The 26439-nt window shown below is 45.0% G+C and overlaps 1 protein-coding gene across 1 annotated transcript in view; it reads right to left on the bottom strand.

The window, feature by feature from the left end:
- Positions 1-366: 366 nt before the first annotated feature.
- LOC104615263 (calcium/calmodulin-dependent protein kinase type 1D) overlaps positions 367-26439 on the bottom strand; it is a 41490-nt gene continuing 15417 nt past the window's right edge. Inside the window, exons 4-8 of the mRNA XM_010281450.1 lie at positions 18290-18402; positions 16460-16538; positions 5765-5852; positions 5057-5195; positions 367-804 (exon numbers count right to left, since the gene is read on the bottom strand). Coding sequence (XP_010279752.1) covers positions 683-804; positions 5057-5195; positions 5765-5852; positions 16460-16538; positions 18290-18402 — 541 coding nt within the window. The 3' untranslated portion in view covers positions 367-682. The remainder of the gene's footprint in view (positions 805-5056; positions 5196-5764; positions 5853-16459; positions 16539-18289; positions 18403-26439) is intronic.

The following is a 26439-nucleotide window of genomic DNA, read 5'->3' as shown; positions in this document are numbered from 1 at the left end:
AGCGCTACGGGAATGAGGCCAAGGATGAGCTGACTCCCAGTTGGTGGCAACTTAACTCTTGCCATGGCTTTCAGGGAGGAGGAGGGGAGGGAAAGCAGCAGTTTCTTAATCTGAGCAGTAACAGCTCTGCTAAAGCCAGACAGACTTGCAGTCCAATTTGAGGAGCAAGAAATGGCATGCCATTGAAATCCTCCCATGTTGCAAAGTTAACATCAATTCCTACCTACAGAAATAGCCTATCCCCCAGCAAACTGGAAGGAGGGACATTACTGGAAGTACTTTTTAAAAGAAAAAAAAATGCTCAGAAAAGTATCTCTATTTAAATAATCCAGTTGAGATGTTTGTAGATAATGGAAAAAAAATACAACATATACTGTTACCTACACTGAGAAAAGAGTAAATCACTGGGGAAAAGAATGAGTGTTCATTAGTTAGAACATTGCTAGACTCACATATATATATATGTGTATATATATATGTACAGCACCAGAGACTGTTAGATCCGTTCCCCCTGGAGTCATTGCAGTTTGTGATAAATGAAACATTTCAGAATTGCAGTATAAAATATGGCCATAAAAAATCTTCTTTCTTCTAGTCCTTCGCTGAGCGTGCACCGCAGGTGGGATCGCGCAGAGGAGCCCTGCCAGCCCGGCCGCCTGCCCGCTCCTCGCCGCCCCGGCTCTCACTTGCTCCCTGTGTGCACTGTGGTCACTGTGGTGGGTCTGGGTCTCCGGTCCCCTCCTACCGCAGAAACGCCTGAAGAAGCAGATGAAACAAAACTACAGAGAGTGGATGGAGACATACCTAAAAGGAAAGCCAGAAACAGAATTAGAAATGTTATTTTTGGAGGCGGGAATGTGGGCAAAGCTGAGTTTCTTTCGCAGCACGCTACAGAGCGGAGGGGACCACAGATGGAGATGGTGCTCCTGCTCTTCCCGCAGTGGTGGGTTGGTTGGGTAGCTTCACAGGGCATCTTCTGCCCTCCTGGACCACAGCTGTTCGCCTACAGCCACCACCAGCAGTTGCATACACATGTTGTAATGCATAAATGTCTGGCTTTGGTACATGTTCAACCAGACCGATTCCACGTTTCTGGGGCTGAAGGCAGAGTTTTGTGATTCGGAAATCCCTCCAGCATTGTACTTGCTCAGAATAATTTTCCTCGTGGGCATGTTAAAGATGATTAAACTTTTCATTATGGCCATCTAGCTAAATGAACAGGCTGTGCACTTGGACTAAAAAAATTTCCCCAGGCATCCTGCAAAGCTGCTGATAAAAAAGTACAGTGGGTCAAATTTGTTGGTGAGTTCCAGTAAACCTAGAGGCAATGTAAATTTGTGTGACTTGGACATCATTCTAGAACAGCTTATGTTGCTCCAGGTTTTGCTGGTGTGTCTCCAGGACTTCCAGCTAAGAGACGTAGGTTGACGTAGGTTGAGCATCTGGACTCACAATTTACCCAGGCAGTTCCTTTTGAACTAATCAAAGACTTCTGACAGTATTTTTTTATTTAAAAAAGGGGGTTTAGCTAAATTAAAATGTTTATAGAAAGTGTCTGCTTCTAGGGAACCTTCTACCACTGCTTTAAAAAACAAAATGCTCCAAAGCATAACCCCTGAAAACCCAAAGTAGGCTGGGTTTTGAATGACAGATTCAAGATTATGCTATTCCAGCACAACATCAGCAGTTTCTATGGAAAGCATTAATGAAGAGAAATAAAATAAATCCTTGTCAGAGCTTTCCGCGGATGAACTACCCCTCTCCCAGCAGCTGTTGAGACCCCACAGGGGAGATTCTTAGATTTTGCTGGCACGTGCAATTCTCCATGCAGTTTGGCAGCCTTGTAGGCACTGATGTGCAAAGGCAACTCCGGTGCGAGAAAAGATGCTGAACGAGGACCCAGCACGGTCACCTCGCTCTGACAAGTTGCGGGATCAGAGTGATTAGAAATACAGTTCAGTTTGCCAGCCTGGTGAATAAATGATGGAGGAAAACTGTATTAATATATGGTTGGACTGGAGTTTGATATGGCCCCTTGACTACTCAGGATCTTTTTGATGCTTGTTACAACTTTTACCTACTTTTCCATGCTTCAAGGTGGCATTTCAACCTCAGGGATGACTATGCTGTACCTACACTTGGCCACATCCTGTTTCCCAGCAGTATCGGTATTTGATACTTTGGCTTCAAGGTGCAATTTATCTGTTAGCTTAAAAATACAGAGATCTCGGTCCTGTAATTAAATTCGGCAGTCCAATCATGTCTAAGCAGAATAAACCAGGCATGGACTAAGAATCAGGCCAACACACTTCAGAAATCCCAACTGATGCACTTAGACTTTCCTGACAGGTAGCATAATCCAGTCTAATGCATCACAGAATCACAGAATCACAGAATAGTTTGGGTTGGAAGGGACCTTTCAAGGCCATCTAGTCCAACCCCCTGCCATGAGCAGGGACATCTCCAACTAGAGCAGGTTGCTCAGAGCCCCGTCCAACCTGACCTGGGATGTTTTCAGGGATGGGGCATCTATAACCTCTCTGGGCAACCTGGGCCAGGGTTTCACCACCCTCACTGGGAAAAATTTCTTCCTTCTGTCTAGTCTAAATCTGCCCTCTTTTAGTTTAAAACCATCACCCCTTGTCTTAAGGCAACAGGCCCTGCTAAAAAGTCTGTCCCCATCTTTCTCATAAGCCCCTCTCAGCCCTGGCAGCTGCAGGAAGGTCTCCCCGGAGCCTTCTCTGCTCGAGGCTGAGCCCCCCCAGCTCTCCCAGCCTGTCCTCCCAGCAGAGCTGTTCCAGCCCTCGGAGCATTGCTGGGGCCTCCTCTGGCCCCGCTCCAGCAGGTCCATGTCTCTCCTGTGCCGAGGGCTCCAGAGCTGGACGCAGCACTCCATATCTGCTCTTCCCTAGTACAGGGAACAGAATTAGGATGCAGCCTGACATAACCTACTCGCAGGCAAAGGCTGTATTTAATTGTCTTCAATGATGTGAAGTTGGTGCATTTGAAACTATTTGGAGAGCTCATTAAATGTCTATTAATAGCATTAGGCAGTATTTCATTTTGTAATGGTGGCACAGATGTTTCATGTAACTTGCTGCATGGGATCTTTCTTGTGCAAGAAATCTGTCCCCAGAGAAAACCACTGAGAAAGAAGGAGGCAGGAGGGAGACCTCAGAGGTTTCCTTTCCCAACAGGAGGTATTTGGTAGGGTGCATTTGATATGTCAGCTCCCTCTTAATGTCACTCCTTGTATTTGCTGCTGGCTCTCCTCACTTGTGCTCTGGGGATCCAGCATCTCCCAACTCTTTAATTAGTTTCTTTGAGGAAGGGAAGCTCTTCTGTATTGTCTGGCAAGCTGGACTTAACCTGGGATGCTTGGAAATCTTTTGATACTTTTCTGCCTCATATTTCTGACATGAAAAAACTTCACCTATCTTAACACACCTGGTTTTATCCTTCATATCCTGGCTGACTTCCCCATCACTGCAAAATACGGTTGGATTCTGTACAGGGACCTGCTGGATTCTGTAGTTGTTACACAGACTTTGTTCTCTTCCCACCCTTCTTGTTCACAGATGTTTTTCCATTACTATTCAGACTACTCAATGCTATTAATTAACACCATTTGAGATTAATCAAATGGATGCATGGAGATTAATCACCCACCAGTTTAACAGCAAAGCATGTCTTCAGATGCTCTAGACCTAACTGGGGTCCAGCTTAGCTATGCAGAGGCAGGAACCAAACCAAAGGCGCGTTTCTACCCTGTCAGGGGCTTTGCCCGTGGCTGCGTTGCCTGCGCATGGCTGGAGGGGCTTTGCTGCCGCGCAGCGCTGCATGGCTGCTCTGCAGGTGCCAGACGTGCGCCAGGAGCACAGTGATGCTTAATCGCAGCAGCTGCAGGATCTGGCTCTGGGCGTTGCAAACTGGGCACCGGGCATGAATCTCCATCAGGCCCCGGGTGCAGAGAGGAGGGCTCTGCTCCTGCTCAGCCACAGGGAGAAACACCTCACGCAGCACCCGAGGGCAGATCCCACCTCAGCCATGGGGGAAACCACAGCTTTCGTCCAGAGCCACGGGCACTGCGGCCGGTGGCATGTCTTCATCAAGGAGCAGGGGTTGGCAGGCAGGGCTGGCAGAGGCAGGTAGAGGTGCCATCCAAAATTCATCCTGAATAGTAGGTGCTTTCTGTTCCAGAAGAGCATGGGGTATAGTCTAGAAATGACCACGCAGGTCCCCAGGGAAGCGAGCGCTGACTGGCAATACCGTTAGCAATAGCAGTAGAAAGCTGTCAGCGTTCCTTTTTGGTGCTGCACCTTAAAATAATCTCCTCTAATTGTAAAGTCCACATCCCTCCATTTGGTGATATAAAAATCTCTACAGGCGGACGGAAGGGAATAAAAGAAACGGTCAGAAGCCAGAGATTAAATAGGCTTCATTGCAAAGGACACATTTCTGTCTTCCAAATGATCCCTTTGCTGCCATGTCTCCTTCCCTGGCACTTGGAAAAAATATACATCCCAAGCATCTGACTCCATTGGGCAGCTTGCAAATCTCAGTTATACAGAGCCCAGGAAGAGGGAAGCTGGGTGAGACTGGCAAGATCAGTCCTGTCCCCCCCCGAAAATGGAAATGGAAAGCAAGCCAATTTTTACAGAAAAATGTCTTATCGTAATACTGGAAACTAAAACATAAACAGTTTGAGTAAACTTTTTCAGCTTTCAACCAAACACAAAACTTCTTTGCTGTGGGGGTCTGGGTCTTTTTCCCAAGCGAAAGCCCTTTTTTTCCACAAGAAACAGTGTTTTTCTCTCAAAAATGCGCTGGGCTGAAAACTCATTTTTTTAGTGCATAAACTTTTCCAGTTGAATCGTTACTCTTTTGGCCAGCTAAAAGTGAAGGCCTCGGTCCCTTTTCAGTCCTTGCTTTAAACACCTGCTTGCACAAAGCCGAACCTACTGGCAGCGAGGACTGCAGCCTGGGGGTCAGGGAGCAAATGGGGGTCCCACGGATTTGCCGTAACGGGAGCTTTCTCGGGATGTTGGCTACTCACAATCTTTCCGGGTGGCTGCGTCGGGAAGCGGCGCAGCCAGGCTGAGGGTGCTCGAGACGCTGGCGCTCGCGCTGTCCAGGCTGCTGCCGAGGTGTAACCGTCTCATGTGTCGCACGACCGCTGTGGCGTTAAACGCTTGCTGGAGCAAAAAAAACAGAAAGAAAGGAAGAATGAATAAATTGGAGATGGAAGGGTTGATTCTGTTCTTCTCCTGGCTGCCCGGCGTTGTCAGAAATGAATGAGTCCATCACCTTTCAAACTTTTCCCAATTTCTGATTTTTAAGCTAGAAACAGCAATATCAAGCCATAGGCATTTCTGCCCTGGTCCTGCTGCCCGTCGTTCCTTCTAGCACGCCGTTGGGATGCGGCAGCCTACAAGGAAAGTCGTATTTGACACAACCTTCCCTGCACCCACACACAGGGTGTCTGCATTGCCTCACGCTCCCCCGCGATGCTGACCCCAACTCCACATACAGCCATGGGTGCTTTAGCTATGAGCCCCATCCCCGTCTCTCACACTCGTTACATTTATACCCTTCATTAGCAGCATCCTCTATAAAAGGCCCTGCAGGGCCATGTAACCTGTCTGGACCACCTATTTTGAGCAAAATTTTGGGCCACAGAAGCACTAACACACTGAAAGGGTGGCTGGATGGCCACACATTAGCAGAGTTACATGTCTTAAGTGTCATCCCTGAGGTCACTTACTCTCCATTTGCTTTTTGCAAAGTTCTTCCGAATCTGAGCGCTGACCGACTCATGAATGTTTTTGTTGAGCGCTGTATCACCAGCAATCCTGAAATGGACAGACAAGACAGGTTTTAAGAGATCTTTTGCTCTCCTTGAATACTCTTTCTTCTTCTCCTGGCTGGTCCAAGTGTGATTGCTCCTGCAGTGATGATGATTTCATTCACATGAGGGCTCGAACTTCCCACTGCTGTCTCTGCTGGCAGAAGCGGTGGAAAATCTGGGGCAATAAAAGCAAGCGTAGATAAGGCTTGTAGGTCTGGCAGCTACAAAGAGGTATGACCTTATTTTGTTGGTGTACGGCTGCTTTCTATCACCATTACAGCCCTTGATGAAAACATTCTAGCTTTTTTTTTCCCCTTTACATCTAAGATTTAACATCAACAGGCTGAGACTACTTTAGCCTCAGCCACGCAGCAGCTTCCAGAGCCACTCCAACCTGTCTGATTTCTGTTTGCACTGGAGATTTTCCGGCCTCCCTGCAACGTACATAGCCATTCATCATGATTAATGTAGATTTACAGTAAAGCAGATACACGGATGCTCACTAAAACAGTGCAGGCTGCACAAATAACTTAAGCTGAACAACACTCGTCCTAAAAACTTAACTGATCTTGCACAGTTTCTTGAACTATCTGTTCAAGAAACATGACACATTCAAATATCCTGTAAACACAATCATTTCAAGGGAATTGTACCGATTCTTTTAACTCTTCAAGGCATGAGATTGGAAGAGCAGGCACCATAGTGAACTGATGTTGGGCCACGTGCTGGGTTAATTAGTGCTATCTAACTTAGGTGAAGCCAGGAAGCAAAAATTCCCTCCTATGTTGTATGTGATGTTTTCAGAAACCAATTTTTTAGCCACAGTGTAGAAACACAATGTCCATTAGCAATAAAAAATTATAAGAAATGGAATAATGCATCAGGCCCAGAGTCTGCCAGTGTGGGGACCTGCAATAAAATAATCAGAAGGTCAGGGCGACTCAGTGGTCTAGTCCTTCCCCCTGCCTCAACTAGCAATAAAAAATTATAAGAAATGGAATAATCCATCAGGCCCAGAGTCTGCCAGCGTAGGGACCTGCAATAAAATAATCAGAGGGTCAGGGCGACTCGGTGGTCTAGTCCTTCCCCCTGCCTCAATTCTGTCAAAATAATTTTGACAAATATTTGGCTAACCAGTCCTAAAAATCTCCAAAAGATGGAGACTCCTCAGGCAACTTATTCCAGTGCCCCACTGCCCCAGAAGACATGGAAAATAGTTTATTCCCTTTGTCTTTGAAAGATCCTTTCACATATTTGAAGACTGTTATCATGTCTTCTCTCTGTCTTCTCTTCTGTAGACTAAACAAACTGATTCTTTCACTGTTTCTTCATAACTCATATTTTCTAATCCTCTGATCTAGTGAGCTTCTCTGGACTTTCTCCAATGAGTCCACATCTTCCTTAGAGGGCGGTACCCAAAGTGTTTTCCAACTAAGGCAGCAGAATGGCAGCATTGCTTTGTGTTTCTTAAAAGATGAAACTCTGCTTACATACCCCAGCCTGCTGTTTCCATTTATGTGTCCCATGAATTGGAGACATTCCTTTCTTTTCACCCAGTTTGTTGCAAACTGTAACCCTGTTCTTCGAAGGACATGGAGCTTTTTCTACCTTCATGTCAATGGCACATATAAGAAGTGCTCTTTGGGACAAGTCTCATCCAAATTGCTCCCCTCTTTGACAACACTCACCCGAGATGTGAGAGAAACGAGACGAACTACTTGCTCTTGGGAGTAAGGTGAGAAACTAAACACCCGCCTCCCAAGAGTGGAGAGCCACCAATCCCATCCTTTTGCAAATGAGCATATCTACATTCAGTTATTCAAGAGTGCTGGAGCCAGCAGGATTGTGGGTAGGAAGGAGCAGGATTCTCACTCTGGGTAGCCCACCTCCAACTGGGAAGGACACTTGGATGACTGCCACTGCCACACAACCTCTAACTCAAGTAGACAGAAGAACTGGTACAATGAGCAAAGTATGGTTCCTAAATGGCACCTGACATCCTGTCTTGGGTCCCAGTGCCATTGATGGAGGTATTTGACAGAGAACTGGAAGATCTTCAGATCTTCCTCTGAAGAGGATTCCTTCTGATCACTTCTCCCACTGACATGGAGGCAAGTTGGTCTGGATTTCCCACTGGGGCCAGGCAGCTAAAAGGTTGTTGAGGCAGCATCTAGGTTAAGCATCATGTTCACTGTTCCTTCACAGGGAATACTGCCAGGCCCAGCACAGACCTTGATGGATCCCATGCAGTATGTACTCCCAGATGGACACAGAGCCCACCTGGCCTTGCACCCATCGTACAGTGCATTTTCTCTGTTTCTCTAGCATGTAGTAGCTCCTACAGCTTTATCACAGCCACTCCTACATGACCCAAACGACATGACACAGAGTGTCCCTGATTGCTTCCAGGTCACTTCTTTGAAGAGATGACCCAGCAGCCTGAGAAGACTCCAGCTGTGTTGCCTGCCCTGCACAGCTCCTGAGCTTAGGTGCACAAGCGTGTGCAGATTTGCGCACACTCTCCTTGCACCCACTCAGCCTTTTGGTGCAGACAGGCCCTACAGTCACTCCAAAATGTCAAGAGCTCTGTCCAAGGACACCTCCTCAGTGAAGGCAGGTGTCCTCAACATGATCCAGCTGGGAGCACTGACCATCATACTACAAATCTGCAGAAGAAAACTAAGCCGAACACTTAATACGCAGACAGCTACAAGCCAAAGTATCCATTCAGCAACTGATCAAAAAGACCAAGCTGCAGAGAGAAAATTTACTCACATTCGCAAAGAACATTTTTCCTCCAAAGCTAATGAAGCATTTTGCTTTATGAACAAGTTCGTTAACAAGCTGCGTAAGCACAGAACATGTTTCCCTCTTGTCAAATTTTATTTTGGAAACATGGGCAGACAAAGTTCTTGGGGTATGATACCCTTGCCAGCTCTTCCAGAAGGTTTTTCCTGCCAGCCTCCACAAGGACTTGCAAATGCATTTTTGCTATATGAACCTTTTTATTGGGCGGGTAGCTCAAATACGGGCTATATAATTTTTTGAGTTTAGGGATCATTTTCTGAAATGCTGGTGGTTTCAATAAGAAACTGCTGGTTCCAATAGTTCACAAACTGTCTTCTACCTTCTACAACTAATTCTATGTTTTTTATGCAATTCTGGTAATTCCAGAAAAATAGTCTCAGTATTTGGGTGTTTCCCAAATAGGGAGAATAGTAGTTTACTTGACAAGGGGATAGACCTTGTGAAGCCCTCCGTGGGGCCCATCCTACATCTAACGTCTCTTCAGCAGCATTAGCACCTTGCAGATGATATTTTTTAATCAGAGCAAAATAACAGCAGTGCTGGGGCTAATTTAGCACAGCAGGATCTGTTCAAGCATGTGCTGGTATGCCAAACGGTGTGGCCCAAAACGCAGCCTTGGCTGCCAAAGCCGGGCGTGGGATTGTTCTCCAAGACGCCTCTGAAGAACTATCCTGTTAACGGTGCAATGCTGTAACATGAGGACTATGCTTTTATACTCTATTTTGCCTTGGAGGTTCTTCAAACTTTTATAAAAAACTCATGGCATTATAGTGTTTATAGTATAGTTTTACTTCTAAGAAAACAAAAGAAATGTTAAAATCCATTTGCTGTTGGTGTTTTGCTGGAGATGTGGTGGTTTAAGGACACAGGCAAGAGAAGTGGAGGTGAGCAGGTAGAAGTCATATTTTTTATACGATCAACGGTTAGAGTTTGGAAAATGAGGTAAGGTTTTGGACACACAAACCCATCCTGAGATGGGTATCATCACATCCATACTGAATGTATTTAATCACAAACTTTAGTTCACATGCTGAAAAGATAATGCATGAAATTTAATAGAGATACTGGGTTTAGAGCATGTTATAATCATCCTTCTACCTTTCACTAACTGTCCAAGCCCACAGGCTATAAAACATGTTGCTTTTCCTTTTAGAACAAAAATACCTTAGCATCTTTCTTTCTTCCTCCCTCCTCTGCACAACATTCCCTTCTCCTACAGGAATCATCTCCACTTTCCTGAGAAACAGCCATCTTCTGTTTCAGAGGTGATCAAACTGATGCATATCTAGTCAGACCCTAAGCAACAGTTCTTGGGTTTGCAGTTAACTTTGAAGTTAACTGCGTCAGCACTGAAACTTGTTTTTACTAACTATACCAGCTGGCCCAGTAGAAGATAATACTTCTACCTACCACACACATATACAAAAAGAAAATTAAACAAATTAGAATAATGCATAATTTGTTATCATGCTGAGCATCACCCAGAACCAAGCAAGGACCTAACTGGAACCCAGCTTTTCTCTCAGGGTCCCTGTGTTGCAGCACCTGAAAGCAGCTACATACTGACAATGGTTTGGGGAACTTTGTGTTGAAGCTGGTCTTACATCCAGTTGTAAATATGTGCGTCTCAACACACACAGAATTGGATACCAAGGGCCACAGCCCGATGACTCTCCATCACAAACACTTCCACTGAAGCCAAGGAGGATATTTATCTTGAATCACGGTAACAAATCTGGCCCTGCACATGAGAGTAATCTGATGATCAAATATTATTTCACAGTATCTAATTTATTTTAGCTCTCTATCTGGGTTTAAAGCTATCACAGCAATTTATCTGGCCATACCACTTCTAAGCTTTGAAAGAAACCTCCAACAAAGACAAAACCAGTGAATTTCCTTTTGGAGGGTTCTTTGTTAGCATACTGCAAGCATATGTCTCTTGCATCGTCCCTGCCCATGGTGGCGGGCTGAGTCTTTAATCTACCATTATTTTCTGAACCTTCATACTGAAGGCAGCTAACTCAGATGCTGTGCTGGCCAAACAGTGCTTGGAAATACTCTTGAGTCTGACGACAGGAAACATGGAGCGAGCTGTAATGGGTAACGCTGAAGGATCATAACTCTTCTATACATACACACATATATATATACACACATACATGCATACATGCATATAAATATACACACACACGTACTGTATCAGTGATACTCCAAAATAAATAGAGTGCAGGGACAAACTCGATAAGAGTTTGATTTAATGTTGTAAACATCAGCAGTTCCCTTCAGGGAGCTCTTTTCACACTTCAAACAACATTGCCTGAGAACTGAGCTCTTTGTAATCCATGTCCTTTCCCTGGGTGGAAATTATTATCTGGCTCATGCTCTCTGGCACATAATAAACACTCGGGGTCATGGTCACAATTTGCAGAGGCTCAATCCTGGCCAAAGCTTTTAGTTCTTCGGCGTAGGTGGGGATGGACGTCAGCACGTCCCAAGTATCCGCTCTCCCTCTGTGCGAGCAGGGGAAAGGCGAGGGCCACACTCTTACCCGTGGACACAGGTGTCTGATTTAGGTGCCACAGCCTCCTTCTCCCCTATACTGGCTATAGAGGGAGGCGATACATACGTTTAAGTTAGACGTCCCAAGTTGCCTTCGATGCCATAACCGGCTTCAGCGCAGAGCTCTAAACCCCATGCAAGGTCACTTGGGAAATGCGTGGCAGAGCAAATAAATAAATTCACAGCATGCCCTCCGATTCCCGCACTAGCTTCCTGACTGTTGGACCCTCTCTTCACCCTCTGAGGACTGTCCTTTCCCTCTGACCGAAGCCTGGAGGCTGAATTTGGGGCTGCAGGACCCAGCTTGACCTGACGGAGAGCGCAGTGTGATCCTGTAGCTGAAAAAACAGGTCCTCGGGTTTGTGCTGCTCGCCCTCAATCACTGCAGCCTGAGCGACTGCCCTAAACAGGATGTGGGCTCTGACATGGCAATATATTTAATAAACTTAATTGCTGTCATTAATATGAGCTAGGGAAACATTAAAATGTATCAAGCTGCAGCAAAATTACCCCACTCTTTTGCTAACTCCATTTTCCACGTCCTTTTCGAAAAGTCACAGTGGAACAACTAAGCAGAACATTGCACCTTTGCCACACACCATAAACAGTGCAAACCTCAGTGAAAGATATGCTATAAAATAAATAAATTTTCCAATGGAAAGCATAAGTCTCCTGTATATTAAACTGGAGAAATCTGTATAAATGGACAGATTGTACAGGCTGGGGCGTAATCATTATACCAACAAGTCTTAAATATTGTACTGCTTCAGCTACCATACTTCACTGCAATTATTAGCCTCCTTCTCTGCCAACTCCGAGTTTAACATACCGTCCTCCTGCCAAGGCCGTTTGATTATAAATAGCAAAACATCACGTAAATGCAAGCATGTGGGGAGCAGATACAGCACAGAAAAGTGGGCCATTGGGAAGAAGTATTTACTTTTTTTAGGGTCTGATCCTGTACAAACATTTAGTCATGTGAATAGCTGGCTATTCTTGAGCAGTTTCCCGAAATTCAAAGAGATTATTAACCTTAAAGGCACAAATTAATATCTTACAAGATCCAGTTCTTGCAAGCCTTGTTTGGAAGTTTTTAATAAAAGCATAGTAATTAAAATAAGAGGTATACTTTGGAATCAGTTTGCTCTTCACAAATGTTATAACAACAAAATCTCATGGCCAGGTAGCCATCTCATGCACAGTTAACTATTTTTATAACAGTCCGATTATAGCGTATGTGTTAAGTATTCATGATGTGACAGAATTCTTCCTAATTTGTAGCTGATCCCCATGATTTGATACTGCAGGAAAAGATTTCACAGACGGAAGAAAAATGGAAAGCTGGAAAACGTCACTACATGGAGCCATCTCATTGTATGTACTAATTCCCTACCATTTGCACAGCATCAGTGACTTGGGTGGATGTTCTGTGTTCACCTGGAGACAAGGAGCCAAACCCCAACTCTCACCAAAGTCAGTGGCAAAACTCCCATTAACCTCAGTGGAATCAAAATTTCACTTCATGTAAACTATAGGGTTCAAAGATGCTTCTCCAGTTACATTGCTCTACAGAACCAATCCTGCAGACAAAAAAAAAACTTTTAGGGGATGCCATGAAGGCCTGCTTGAAGTGTAAGCACTCTGCAAGAGCACAGCATTTATGAGACTGCTTGAAGTCTGCTCTGACCATCTCTTCCACGCAGCAGTCTTAATGCTCATTACTTTTGATCACACACAGAGAAGACAACGCAATGTAGACACTATGGAAGGTAAATGTTACTAACGGGGATGTACGCTGAAAAATACATGCTCATGTGAGAAGGTGGTGCGGGATGTCCCCATTATAAAAGGTGTGGTACCCTCTTTCTGTCGGCTGAACACTCGCATCCTTATCTCTGCTGCAGCACTGAATGGAATCACAAGAGAGAGGAACTCAAGCCTGGACTTGTTGGAAACCTAAATATGCCCAGGCTGAGAGAAGGACACAGCTGACCATTGAGGGGAAGCACAGAGCTCTCTTCCTCCTCCACTGAAAAGGCCTTCTCCTCCTTCAAAGGGGAGGAGAGGATGCCACTGCAACAGATATAATGGCTAGAATGAGAAAAGAAGCAGTAAAAATCTCATTATTTCCTGGCGTAAGCAGTCTGGGTGGAAAATGCTTCTTGAGCAATGGCTTGGCAAAAGGACATCTTAGCATCTGAAATAACAGATAATATCTGGGTGAGTAGCCTTGATTACCCAAAAAGCTGTTTTAGTAGCATTTATCACTACAAGATCCAAACCCTCCAAAAAATGACTGCACTTCAGGATTCTCTCTGGAGACCTCAGAGAGGTCCATAACTGCAACTTTTATGTTACAGGAAGCTTTTCAGAGCAAGGAGGCATGAGATACCGAGTTTTGCTCAAGAGCTCACTGGGGAAGACAGAGATAGATCTGAAGCCATATCTTTGGAAACCTCCATGCTTAGCTTTCACTGTACAACTGTCCTTCTGTAACCCTGTGGCACATATTGTCTCTGTGTCGAAGGGAAGTGGATTTGGGGTGGGGTGGAAACATGTTGATATTTTAACTGTCCCTACTGCAGTGCCATTTGCATATCTGACATCTCAAAGGCTGACCCCAAGCAATGCTTTACGTGTGTAAAGGTAGCCCTGCAAATGAACCACCGCCTTGCAAAGTCAGCCTGGCAGAAGACAACCCCCTGACACAGAAATGGGGCAAACCCCTTTTTTTGGGGGGGGCTGTTTTTAAATGGAAGATTGGATTCCATAGAAAATATAAAAAATTATAGAGCAGCCTGTGAGTTTCCATTGGCCCCTGGCCACGACATGCAAAAGGGGAAAAAAAAAAAGAAAAAAAAAGGAATGAAAACACTTTTTATCATTTTGTTCCTTTAGGAGGGCCCAGAAGCTGTGTGCGTTACAAGTGCCACGTTTCTTTGTTGCACTCCAGCAACCAACACAGATGTAGCAGGGCCAAGAGCTGGATGCTTGTGTTTTGTGTATCTTGGATGGAAGGCTTTGGAAAATCTGCCTCTCGGTTATACAAATGGTCACCTCATTCTCTGCTGGGAGTTGCATTCCCATTGTTTATTCTGTATTTCTAATATTGACTTTTGTAACTTGTTTAATTTCCTGAGGCTCAGGTCAATATCATTTAGAAATGGTGTTGGGTTTTTTTCAGCTCACAAAAGCTGGATTTCATTTCCTAAATTTCCTTTTTGTCACACAGACAATGCAGTTTTTTGATGGGACATTGGAAAAAAGGACAGGCCCAGGCCTTGACTTCTTCTCATCTCTCATTTGTATTGACGCCAGCCACTGATGCAGCTAAAAACCGTCTGTAAGATGTTTCTCATTGTCATTGGCATGGAGGATGAAAAGCAAGAACCTTGCTTTTCTCAATGATTTACATTGCCTTTTGCATCCCAAGCCTTTCCTAAAACTTTTTAATGGTAAAGTCTGATCCTCAGTCTTATCTTCAGCCTTATTTTTCTTCAGAGCAACTGACAACCCGCAGTCAGACAGCGGTACACCATTCCCACTATGAAGAAATCAGTGCCATTTCACTGTGTTTCTACCACTTTTGTAGTCATAACTCGCTAAACTCTTTCATGAGTGCCAAATCGTTAATTAATGATGGGGGTACTTCATCAGCCCGTGTATTGGCAAAACTTTATCAGCATGTGGGCCAGAATGGTAAAAACCTTTGAAAGGTTTTTCCTCTAGTCCCAGGACTGAGAGCAGCAGAGAGAGGAGACAAACCAATGAGAGTCGGAGAAAGGAGCATAAATCCCTTGAAACCAAACCGAAGTATTTGTTCTAGAGCTGCAGGTGTAAGTTTTACTCTGCTTTGAAATTTATCATAATATTAAGCTGGGTACCAAGTTCTGTCACTTCAGAGCTAGAAAGATCAAGCATATCCAAAACCCATGTCTGCTGAAAATGCAGAAGTGACCAGAACCTCACTGATAAAGCTCCCCAGCCTCAGAGGGATGCAGACTCCATCCTCTGAACAAATGTCTCCAACTCCCAGCAGAAAGCAGTGTTACCTTAAAACTCACTGACAACTTCTACGCCTGTGCTTTTCTTACCACACATTTTATACTCAGCTATACTACTCGAAGCTGATTCCTGGGCTCACGTTGCATCACCAGGACAATTTTGCAGTCCATCAAGCTGTTGAGCTAGTTATGACACTGGCCCCGTTGCTTTTCTGAGTGGCTATGCATGCTCAGGAAAACCTTCTGTTCCCCTGCAAATGCACAGCCTAACGCTCTTATCCATCCAGTGCTCCAGAAACTGCAAAAGGAAATGGTATTTGTGGTAATTATATAAAAACACAGTCTAATGCACATCTGGGGTGAAAATGTCATGCCATTGGCTCCTTTCTGTTGCAGCTACCAAAATAAGATCTCGCTTCATATATAATGATCCTTGCCCTAAAAGACTTACATCCAAAGCACATTTTTGGGCACAGCTGGTAGTGTGGGACGATGCTCAGTCACTTAGGGTTGGTCAAAAGTACATGAGCCACTCTTGTTTGAGCTACATCACCCTTGGGTATTGTCGGTGAAGTCATCCACGTGCAAAGGCATTATCTAATTTAAGGTACTTATCAAAGGTTTAAATTACGAATACAGTCAGACCAGGTACTTTTCTGTGGAGTATCTCAGTGGAGATAGCATTGCTATAGCCAATTCAGACTCAGCTGATCCCTCTCTGGGGTCTCCTATATCTGTCATGCAACAAGAGAGGGTAAACAGCATGTGAAACCAGCTCCTTACTGCAAGCAGGAGGTGGACTATCATCTGTGAAGCACAGATGAGGATTCCCTACTTCATGGGATGCTCTTAAGTGCTCTGATATTACTTTGACAAGGACCTCATGAGCAGGTTGATGCACAGCTTTCTGCACATCTGCAGAATTTGACCTTTGGCCCCAAAATATGATTTCTGGGTTCAAACATTTTGGCATATCCCACTGCTGCACTACAGTCGGCATACATAATTTAGCATTTCACTGAATCCTTATACAGATACTCAACAGGTTGGTGCATAAGATTAAAATCTATCATGTATTTCCAGGAAAATTTGGAGGACAAAGGCGGGGGTTGTAAGAATAAAACCAGTTATTTATTAGAGGTTAGTATACTGTGTGACAGAAATACCACTTCCACCCATGAATGTAAAACGACGCTGTCTGTCCTGAGGGTTTCACACAGCAGTGACTGTTGCTTACCAAGGGTGCCGTGCTGCTTGCTCACAGGTGTATCTTTTATTAGGGTCCTTCTCCATCAAATTCCGAATGAAGTCTTTGGCTGTAAAGAAAAGAGAGTATAATCTAAAGCAGTTGAGTTGATGCTCAGTTCTGCTGCATGATGATCAACCAACAGCATTGACCAGGCCACCAAGTGCCACCTGGCCACAGCAAAACGGCCCTGGGTCATTTGTTATTTATTAGTATATATATAATCAAAGTGACTTAGGACTAAATCCAAGCTATTTAGTATGGCAGATAAAAGCTTAAGGCGTCTACTCCTGCAGGTATATTTAGGAGTGGGATGGATAATTCAGAGTCAGCAGAGTTCAAGCCTGCCGGCTCCCAGCTCCCTGGTCAGCCAAGTGCTTCTGATCGTCTTTGTGGTGTGGTGTGAATATGGCCACATCTGTTGCAGATGCTGGTAAACTGAGTGGGAATGGCATGGAGGAGGTCAGATGCCGCAGTAAGAGGAGCTTCTCATTGCTCACTCCAAGAAATCACACACATGGGCAGCTGTGAGGACATGTTGTGTATTTAAAACCAAGTTACCGAGGAAAACGGACTCCCTTGGGCATGAGGTAGTGTGTTTTTAATCAACACTATAACGGAGGGAAGGGAGATCACAGCATGGCGTGCATCCAGTAGTTTCAGGAGAGAGTAACTGAAGGAGCCACAGCAAAGCCAAATATGGCAAGAAAATCTTTGTGCTGATATAGGTGATGTACTTTCCCCCCAAAATGCAAAGGGGTTGGCCAGCAGACCTTCATATTTTCTCAGAAAACCCTTATGGGCTTAAAAAACTTCTCATCACATATATTTTTACGCAATCCATCACAACGATATCTGGACCGCAGATGTAATCAGCATGAAATGTTGTTCTATGCGGAGGTAACAGGATATATAATCATCTTTAAAATAAAACACTTCTTTTTATATCTCTCCTGCCTTAATCAGTAGTACTAATGAATAAGAAAACCGCCTTTCTGTCTGATAAAATGTTCCTAGAATTCATTTCTTCTCCAGCGTGAAACAGCAGACGTCCCCCCAGGGCGGACAGAGCAAGGACACCGAGCTTGGAGACCACACAGCACGCCAGTGGCACACGTAGGGTGCAACGCTGAACGTGCCCCTGCCGTCACCTATAGATACCACTGCTGGCAGTCCATGAGGCGTGCTGGAGCCTGAAGCCTTTAGGCACATTTACCTGTCACAGGGCAGTATATCTGCCTCTCTGCCAGACTGGCGAGAGCTATGGATTAAATGGCTGCTTCACTGGGTGGGGAACCGGGTGAGCATATGGGCAGCTCTCCGGATCCAACCATGCGGACAGTACTCCCAGTTTCTGAGTCTGCTTACCCGCCTCGTTTGGGAGCCATTCATTTCTTGGGTTTGTCTTTGCTGTATACTCTGCGGACTCGCTTCGGACCTGCAGTACTGTTTTGGTAACGGAGCAGAACTGGTTTGCCTTCTTATTACTAGTGACACATAAAACATCTGCATTTTATTTGGGTATGATGAAGTTAAACTGCTTTGTTTTCCTGGAACAATCTTATGCTGTCTTCATCTTCTGTCCCAGCTATGTTTTAGTGCTTTGTGTGTGACTGGATAAATTGGTACATAATTTGCTCTCCTGCAGAAATAACCTCCTGTAATTGTTTGAGCTAAAATAAATGCACATTCCCAATGGTTTTCAGTTAAAAGGAGCTCCACACATGACGAAGGGTGCATTCTCATGCCCAGTGAAGGATATCTGCAACAGGCAGGCATGCATGCGTAGTTGTTGCAATTAAATGAGCAGTAGTTTCTTACCAGACTCAGAGATGTCATCCCAATATGGAGAGTCAAACTCATACTCCGCCTTAAGGATCTGCTCAAAGAGTTTGGAGTCGTTTTCGTCATAGAAAGGGGGATACCCACAGAGCCTAACGGAGAACAAGAAGAGAGACATGTGACCCTTGGACCTGTATCTGCCAAGAAAGTGAGAGAAGGAGGGAGAAGAAGAAACTCTTGTTTAAGACTTGCTCCACTACATTTTCAAGCAAGCAAGCACTACCATGAGAGAAGTTTGTTCAGGGACATGTAAACCCACTTCTGGAGATTTGCACCAACCTGGGCAAAGAGGAATTCTGCATGGAAACCCAGTGTTGTTGATCCTATGCTGACTCAGGTAGGTATCCTGGCCTCCCTCTGCATGCTTTTGGGTGTTTAGATAGAGGAATATTTTTATTACACAGCCATGAGCCCTTCCATCCTCATCTATACATGTGACAAGAGGAGCTTTCATGGGCTAAACCCTACATCCAGAGCACCAGCCCCTCTCATGCCCCAGCACAACCATTCACCATCCAAGAGTCTTCTCCATACTGGCTACACTGCTCTGATTGTCCCTCTAGACTGATCTCACCCAACACTTTACACAAGCCACTTGCACCAGCTAACTCAGTATTTATAATCAGATTTCTCAGAAAACCTAGCCCCAGGACAAGCAGGACGTTGAAGATTATTGGACTAGTTTGAGCTAAAAGACTCAGGGTGCACCCTCCCAGTGCTGCAGACAGCAGGACAGTCACTCCACCGCGCCAGGGCTCCTCCAGCCCTGCAGACATGGGAAAACCACATCCAGCACTGCCATAAGCAACTGTGGTGATAAAACCCGTGTGTCAGCGATCCCTCCCGTCCAGCCAATGCTGCATGCAGTAGTCTGTCCCTCTCGGTACAGACATGCCAGCAAAGATACCCATTCTTCAAGTTTTCAGACCAGTGCTGCAAAGTGCCAGGTTTACCTCTGAGGCTGGTCCAAAGTTTTAGCAAACCCATCCTGCTCATAGTTAAACAGGCCTTTCTGCCTCTATTGTCTTGTATGGAGATGATGCATTTTTTCTCTTATCTCTAGTCTACGGTGTAATTTATTCTTTCACATACTTTGCCAATATTGAAATGATCTTTTTCCTACAGTTTTCTTAAACCCTGAGTCAATCAACCTCAATAAAGCATTTAATTGGAGAGAGCCAGCCCTTATAAACAGACTGAAGATCTAGCTGAAACACTACACTGTAGCAACAACAGAGCAAGGGGAGGAACTGTAAGAAATGAAATATTCAAATTATTTATAACCCAAAGCCAGCCGGCTGCCCTGGAGGTTATTTGAACCAACTCAACACTTGAGGGTGAAAGGAGCAATGTTTTGTTAGCTCTGAAGAGCCAGTGTGCTTGATAAATAATTTAAATGCTCAGTGAGACGTTGATCTGCGTCAGATCCATATTGACCTGGAAGAACTCTACTGAAATATGCAGCACTATAATGAATCCACTGTGGTTCAGCTGAATCAGAAATCTCTCTTTATCTTGCAAAGCAGATGAGCCAGTCCTCATTTGTGTCCCACTGGATGACTGCCATTATCAACAGCAAATAAGATAAACTCATACCGGACAAGCATTTACGTTCAGAGCAGGACTGCATACCTACTTAATGGGCACGCACTTGTGTATGGCGCTCGATGCAGCAGCTCCTACATGAAACACAGTGGTGGAAGTGGCATATGAGAAGGGCCATTAAAAACGGTGCATTTAAGCAAACACCAAAAAGCCACTATGCGCCTGGATAATGAAGGAAAAACATCTGGTAACCTAATGCAGAAACCAGATTCACAACCAGGATCCAGCCCTACAGGTATCTATGAAGAACATTTATACAACTTGCTTTAATGTAATAAATACCAGTGCTTATGTCCCACAGTCTTGTGGGATGACACACACAGACTGATTTTCACCTTCCTCCTCTTTTGTCACAACCTTCAAGATTTTGGGTGCTTTACTGAGTGGTTTGGGAATGCTGGAGTTGGCAGTACCAGCACTAAGATGGCCACTGTGGTAGAGATGCCCAAGTTGGAGGAAAACGGCTCCTCCAAAGGCACTCGGAGCCATTGCTCTGTCCCTCTTCCCTGGGGCACTCAGGGGGCTCCATATAAGAAGCCTGACAGCGCTTCATTAATTTCTTGCCTTCCTCAGCACTTTCCTTAAACAAAACCAAACTGCTCCGATAAAGCATTTTAAGGCGAGCAGACAGCGCTGTGCATGCCAAGGCGCTGGCAGGCTGCTCCAGAGAGAGAAATAACTCTCTTAAAATGTGCACTGTACTAATTACCTTGGCAAAGGTACAAGAGCACAAGTTAGGGCTGCTGTGATTTATACATGCTCGTGACAGCAAAAGGTAGGAGCAAACTTCGGAGCAGCATAGAACTGGAGGGCTATAGCCCCGCAAGGTGGGGAGTAGAGAGACACGAAACCCAGCAAGAGCCTCAGACCCTCCACAGCCTTTCAATCCCCTTCCTGCACCCATCCAGATCTTCTCGTCCTCCTCTGCATGGCTTGAGTATCCACACAGGTCTGGGGTATCTACCTCTGTGTCTGGGAGGTCACCGCAGCCCACCACAGGGGTGCATGGTGGAAGGTCTGATGTACGAGGAGTCAGGGTCATGCAGGAGAATGCCAGGGCTGCTGGAAGCCGGGCACTAGGCAGAAAGCAGGCTCTTTTGGCACTGCTTTTCCCTTGTTGGTGAGAACTTGAGAAGTGTCAGTTGCTATTACAGGTCGTGGGCAGGGACATCCCTCCAAACCAGCCCCCCGCCTGAAAGCCAGCTGAGTGTAGGGCAAGGGCTGGTCCTGGCTCAGCCAGGGGTGGGGATGAACCTCCTGCATAGGGGGACCCAAGGATCTTCCTCCAGGAGGCAAATCATTGAGGACCTATAGCAGAGAGCATGTGAGAAGGGAGCAAGCTCCTTAGGACAGAGGAGGTGGCATGTGGGAGGGGAACACCAGGGCATCCTGGCACAGGTCCTCCCTGTGGGAGCCAAAATATTGACTGTCTTGCTGTCCTTTCCCTTAAAATCAGAGTTTAGGAAGACACAGAAGTTTTAACATCACTTACTTTAACATTTTAACATTACTGGCTTTGCAGTGAGGGATGGGAAAAGCCCCAGTAAATTAGCCTATCATGCGATTTATGGCTGGAGGAAATCTTGTCGGACTTCCAGCAACTGGGCCACTTTCCAAAGTCCGTAATAAGTTTTTATTTAATTCTTACAGAACCAAAATCCCACCAACTTCATTTCCATCTGTTGGTACATTTCTGTGTGAAAAAAATGACCTCACTATCAGAAGTTCTGCTGCTTTTCTTCAGATATGCAGAAATACAAAAATAACCCCTCTGTCTTCAATGTGAAAAAATCCTGCGTTGTCCTGAGGGACCTTCAGGCAGCTATTAGTTGTCATCATTTTCTTGCAGTTTCACCAAATAAAAGCTTTTCAGAATTATTTAGCAACCTTATCACATCAGCAACAGATTTTCCCTTAACCTTGTATTCCCAGTCTTGCCTTAAAAAGAACGAGATGCAAGTAAGCAAAACACAGGTGGATGTACGAAAGATATGCCAGAAGTCATTTCTCTAGAAATGGCTTCTAAGCCGCCAGGAGAGCACAAGAAGAATACCAGGGACATCTTCTCCTCACCAGGCAGAGAAAGCAAACCCCTGCAAGCTCTCATTACGTATCGGGGTGATACTAAAGGCTAAACAACCCATTTGCATGGTCAGTGTACAGTCTGTAACACGAGAGGCACTGCAGTTAGTTTTACAAATAATTTTATAGTGAGATTAGAGCAAAGAATTCAGTAAGTACTCAAAGACCTGAGATGTATGGTGTGGGAAGTCATCCAAGTGCTATTTATAGGGATAAACACATGTATTTCTTCTTATTTTGGGAACAGACCCTCATACTGGCTGACACTGGTGCCCTCACAAAACTGTGGACAAGGGATGTATTAGCAGGGGAATAAAAAGTAGATTAAGAAGCAAGCAATGAGGAGCAATCATTTGGGGATGTTTTCCTAGTGTGTAACTGTGTTATCCTAAGCAAGCCAACGTGCCCACGTACATTTTGCCACCACTGATTCTCCTTCCAGTACTGAACAAGTAACTTGTTTCTCACTTTTTTGCTTAGGCTTGTGTGTGATGCCAAGCAGGCGAGATGACTGACCAGCTTTTCCCAACACATGACTCAAGGATGCTGGTGGAAACTTTTTCTGGCATAACATACTTTGTACTGTCCCTTGTTAATCCTTCCGTACAAACATCATTGATGATTTCATGCACATCTACTTGAAAATCAAAACCAACTCAGCTGCAAAGAAGTACAGGAAAGTATGATCCGAGATTTATCTCCAGATATTTGTTGTTTATAAATAACAGTAAGAAACCAGTAATTCTCTTGTCCTACCAGTGAACAGAATCAGAAGGAAATTCAGGGCAAAATGTGTTCAGCCTAGTGCAGAAGACACAGGAGGTGTTGACTATGAATAACCAGGGTTTGAGGCAGAGCATTCTGTCACCCTGGCTGCTTTTCCAGCTTTGGAACATGATCTTCTATTTTTCGCAGATATTAGCCTAATCTTTGTTGTAGCAGGTATGCATGTGAGCCGTATTTTAGCTCCCTAAGCTTTTGTAACCCCTCATCTGACCTAGACAGGTGCAAAATCCAGCTGCTGGGAATTCAATGAAGTCTCCAGCTCTTCTTACGTTTTATATTTTTAAGATGGACACATTATCAAAACTATCTTGTGATAAGTAGAAAGCTGAGCTCAACGGTGAGGCTGTTTTAAATTGAGAAATATTGTAACTGGAATAACAGGAAATTTCAGGCTGCTAAAATTAGTTCGTGTGAATAATGACTTTTCATGCAAAACAGGTTTTGATAAAAACTCCGCTGATGCAGCCTCTGTAATCTGGCTGTCATTAACAAGAAGCATTAGACACTGGCACTGAAACAAATGTATTCTTTCCGAAGACAATCCTTCACCTTGCATATCTCAGAAACAAATATTTCTCTAGAGCGTCGGTGCCCCAGAAACAGTTTGTTCTTCCAGTGTCATAAACTGGAGGCTCTCATGTGAGACTGAGCTTGTGTTTGGAGGCACTCAAACCACCTGCCGTAATAACAGCTCAAAGCGTCTTTAATTTATGCCTGGCTTCTGTGTTGGATTCCCCTGAGTTTCCATCTTCTTAAATGACAACACCCTGTTCAGAGTAGCTGTGAGGACTTGTGGGAGAGGTGGGGAGGTGATGCAGGATGATGTGCTTGGATTGTCCTGTGCATAAATATGTCTCCAATGGTTTGACCATGTGCAAGTAGCTCCAACTGTGCCGACTGTGGAGCTGGAAATGGCATATCCGAATGGGAGTGGTTATATATCGGAATTGATAGCTCCTGCTCAGGGCAGGATTAACTACCAGCATTGCTCCAGGGTGGCTATGCTGCTTGTGGTACCTCAGCGCCGTGTTGTGCTGTGCAAGGTGAGCGTGATGGCTCTGCTACCTCCAGCAGTGTGGCACTGCTGAGACAGCAAACCTAGATTTTAAACCTGTGCCCATCACTGGTGGTATCAGACACCCCATCAGGGCTACTTCCTACCAGCTTAGGGAAGGACCTCTCTTCTTCTCTGTCTTTATTGTACCCCTGACATCCACTTTCTTACATGGCCATGTCTGCAGTTTCTGGCTATTCCTGGAAGCAAGGATGAGATCCAGTTCAAGAGTAGGACACCTAAGATGTGGGCTGGGTTTCTAAGCTCCCATTGCAGTCAGTAGATGTGGAGTCAACAGAGACTGGAGAGTGATGCAAATGTACCATAAAGCAGATGAAACCATACCAGTAGCCTCAGCATGGGCATCTGGTGCTATTTGGCATGGTGCATGGTCTCCTGCTTGGCCTCCATCTGCCATTCCAGAAGGAAGGTCTCCGCAGTGCATTACACTTGCCAAAGCCACTTGGCCGTCCCCAACACCCCAAGATGGTACTAAACACATAAGTTTAGGCAATTGAACAGCACATCTCGGTGAAATGACTGCTTGCATCGGCTCAGGCAGGGCTGAGTTGCTGGAGCGTGTCCAGAGAAAGGCAACGAAGCTGGTGAGGGGTCTGGAGCACAAGTCTTATGAGCAGTGGCTGAGGGAACTGGGGTTGTTCGGTCTGGAGAAGAGGAGGCTGAGGGGAGACCTTATAGCTCTATACAACTACCTGAAAGGGGGTTGTGGTGAGGTGGGTGTTGATCTCATCTCCCAAGTAACCAGCGACGGGATGACAGCAAATGGCCTCAAGTTGCGCCAGGGCAGGTTCAGATTGGATATTAGGAAAAATTTCTTTACTGAGAGAGTGGTCAAGCATTGCAACAGGCTGCCCAGGGAGGTGGTGGAGTCACCATCCCTAGAGATGTTGAAAAAAACCATGTAGACGTGGCACTTCTGGATATGGTTTAGAGGGCATGATGGTTGGACTTGATCTTAAAGGTCTTTTTCAACCTTAATGATTCTGTGATTCTGTGATTCTGTGAGGTGCCCAGAGCCCAGAGTGACTGGAAAAGCTGTCGAGTGCACAGGACCCCTGTCCCCATCTGGCATGTCATGGGGCTACGGGGGGCTGGACCATCCTGCAACTACATCTTGAGACCAAGTGGGACACTGTGATTAAACAGGACTAAGCACCTACACGAGGGTAACCAAAGTGAGCCCTGGAGTGGCGCTGACTGTAACAGGAGCTGAAGGATGCAGTTCACATGCAGAAATATTCAAGGAGGTGGTTTGGTCTCAGACCCAATCCCACCCAAGCAGTAGCTGTCTGGCAAACACATTACTATGCTCCTTCTATGGCAACACATTATTGCCATTCATTTTGACTGTACATAATACAAATCAGGTCCTTATTACATGAAGCACAGAAACCCTGAAAAGGTTTCTTTGTCCTGCAAACATGAATTCATAGGTACTCATTCTTAGTAAACTGATTTAAGCCTTCAGGGTTGGGAATTCCCCTTACAGCAAATGGAGAATTTAGATTTGAGGAGTACGTACGCCTTTCTTGACAGGCCCAGCACATGTTGATTTTGAAAACAGAGCAGGAAACAACTGAGCTGAGCTTTGCAGAAAGACCGTCCTCACTTAAGAAGGGGGAAGGTTTATGGATGAGACTGAAATCTTCCACCTATTGAAGATGTGTTCATTAAGTAGGTGGTGGAGGACACATTGCTTAGCACTGCTTCATCCATATTTCTCAGCAAGACTCATAAAAGCAACAAGTGCAATAACAAGAAGTCTGCCAGCAAAAAGAGACCTTTGGTGCAAGAGCCATGGTTGAATGAGACTAAAAACTTAGAGGAAAGCAGAGCCAAGTTTATCTCCAGGCAACAAGAATGCAACAGTTCTCCCCCCCGTGGGCTGCCAGTTGGACACATATTTTCATGGTGAATATTTGACAATAAACTGAACCTGGGCAGTGGGCAAGCTTGGGAGTGAGGCAGTGTACTGCTGTCTTGAACTGGCATCATCCTTCTTCCTGCTTTCTGAAGCTGGTATTCAGCAAAGTACTATGACAAAAAAAGAAAAGACTCTACCCGATTGTCCCGCCATGGCTGGCAATGACTGAAAACATCAAAAAACCTCAACACCTAGGCCTTCCATGCTCAGGTTTTCTTGTGGAAGATGACAAGTTTGGGTCAGCACACACCATCCTCATCTAAAAGAGCACTAGGGAATGGATATGCGAAGCAGCCTCTGAGGTATTTTGGCATGTCTGCTGTCTTCCTCACTGCTGTAGCATGTCCTGCTGGGTTTTGCCACAAAGTCAGAATCAGCACTGTTGGTTTTTGCTTTGTTACGCAAAGGTTTTTTGCATCCTGCTATTGATGGTTGCTCCAAGATAAATCCATCCCATGCAAAGTTTTGTACTCAACAAGTTTTGAAATATTCATGTAGATTGGAAAGCCAGTCATAAAGCTGATGTTTTTAGGAAGGAATTTGTTTTAAATTAATAAACATACATGCAAACAAATAAAGCCTTCCTATACTATCTTAATATAAAAAAGTTATTTTAGGTAGCATGTAACTTATGCTCAATACTAAATGAAAATTTAA

Source organism: Phaethon lepturus, unplaced genomic scaffold (genome assembly GCF_000687285.1).
Source record: "Phaethon lepturus isolate BGI_N335 unplaced genomic scaffold, ASM68728v1 scaffold10232, whole genome shotgun sequence".
NCBI lineage: Eukaryota > Metazoa > Chordata > Aves > Phaethontiformes > Phaethontidae > Phaethon > Phaethon lepturus.
This window is presented reverse-complemented; position numbering and strand designations above follow the sequence as displayed.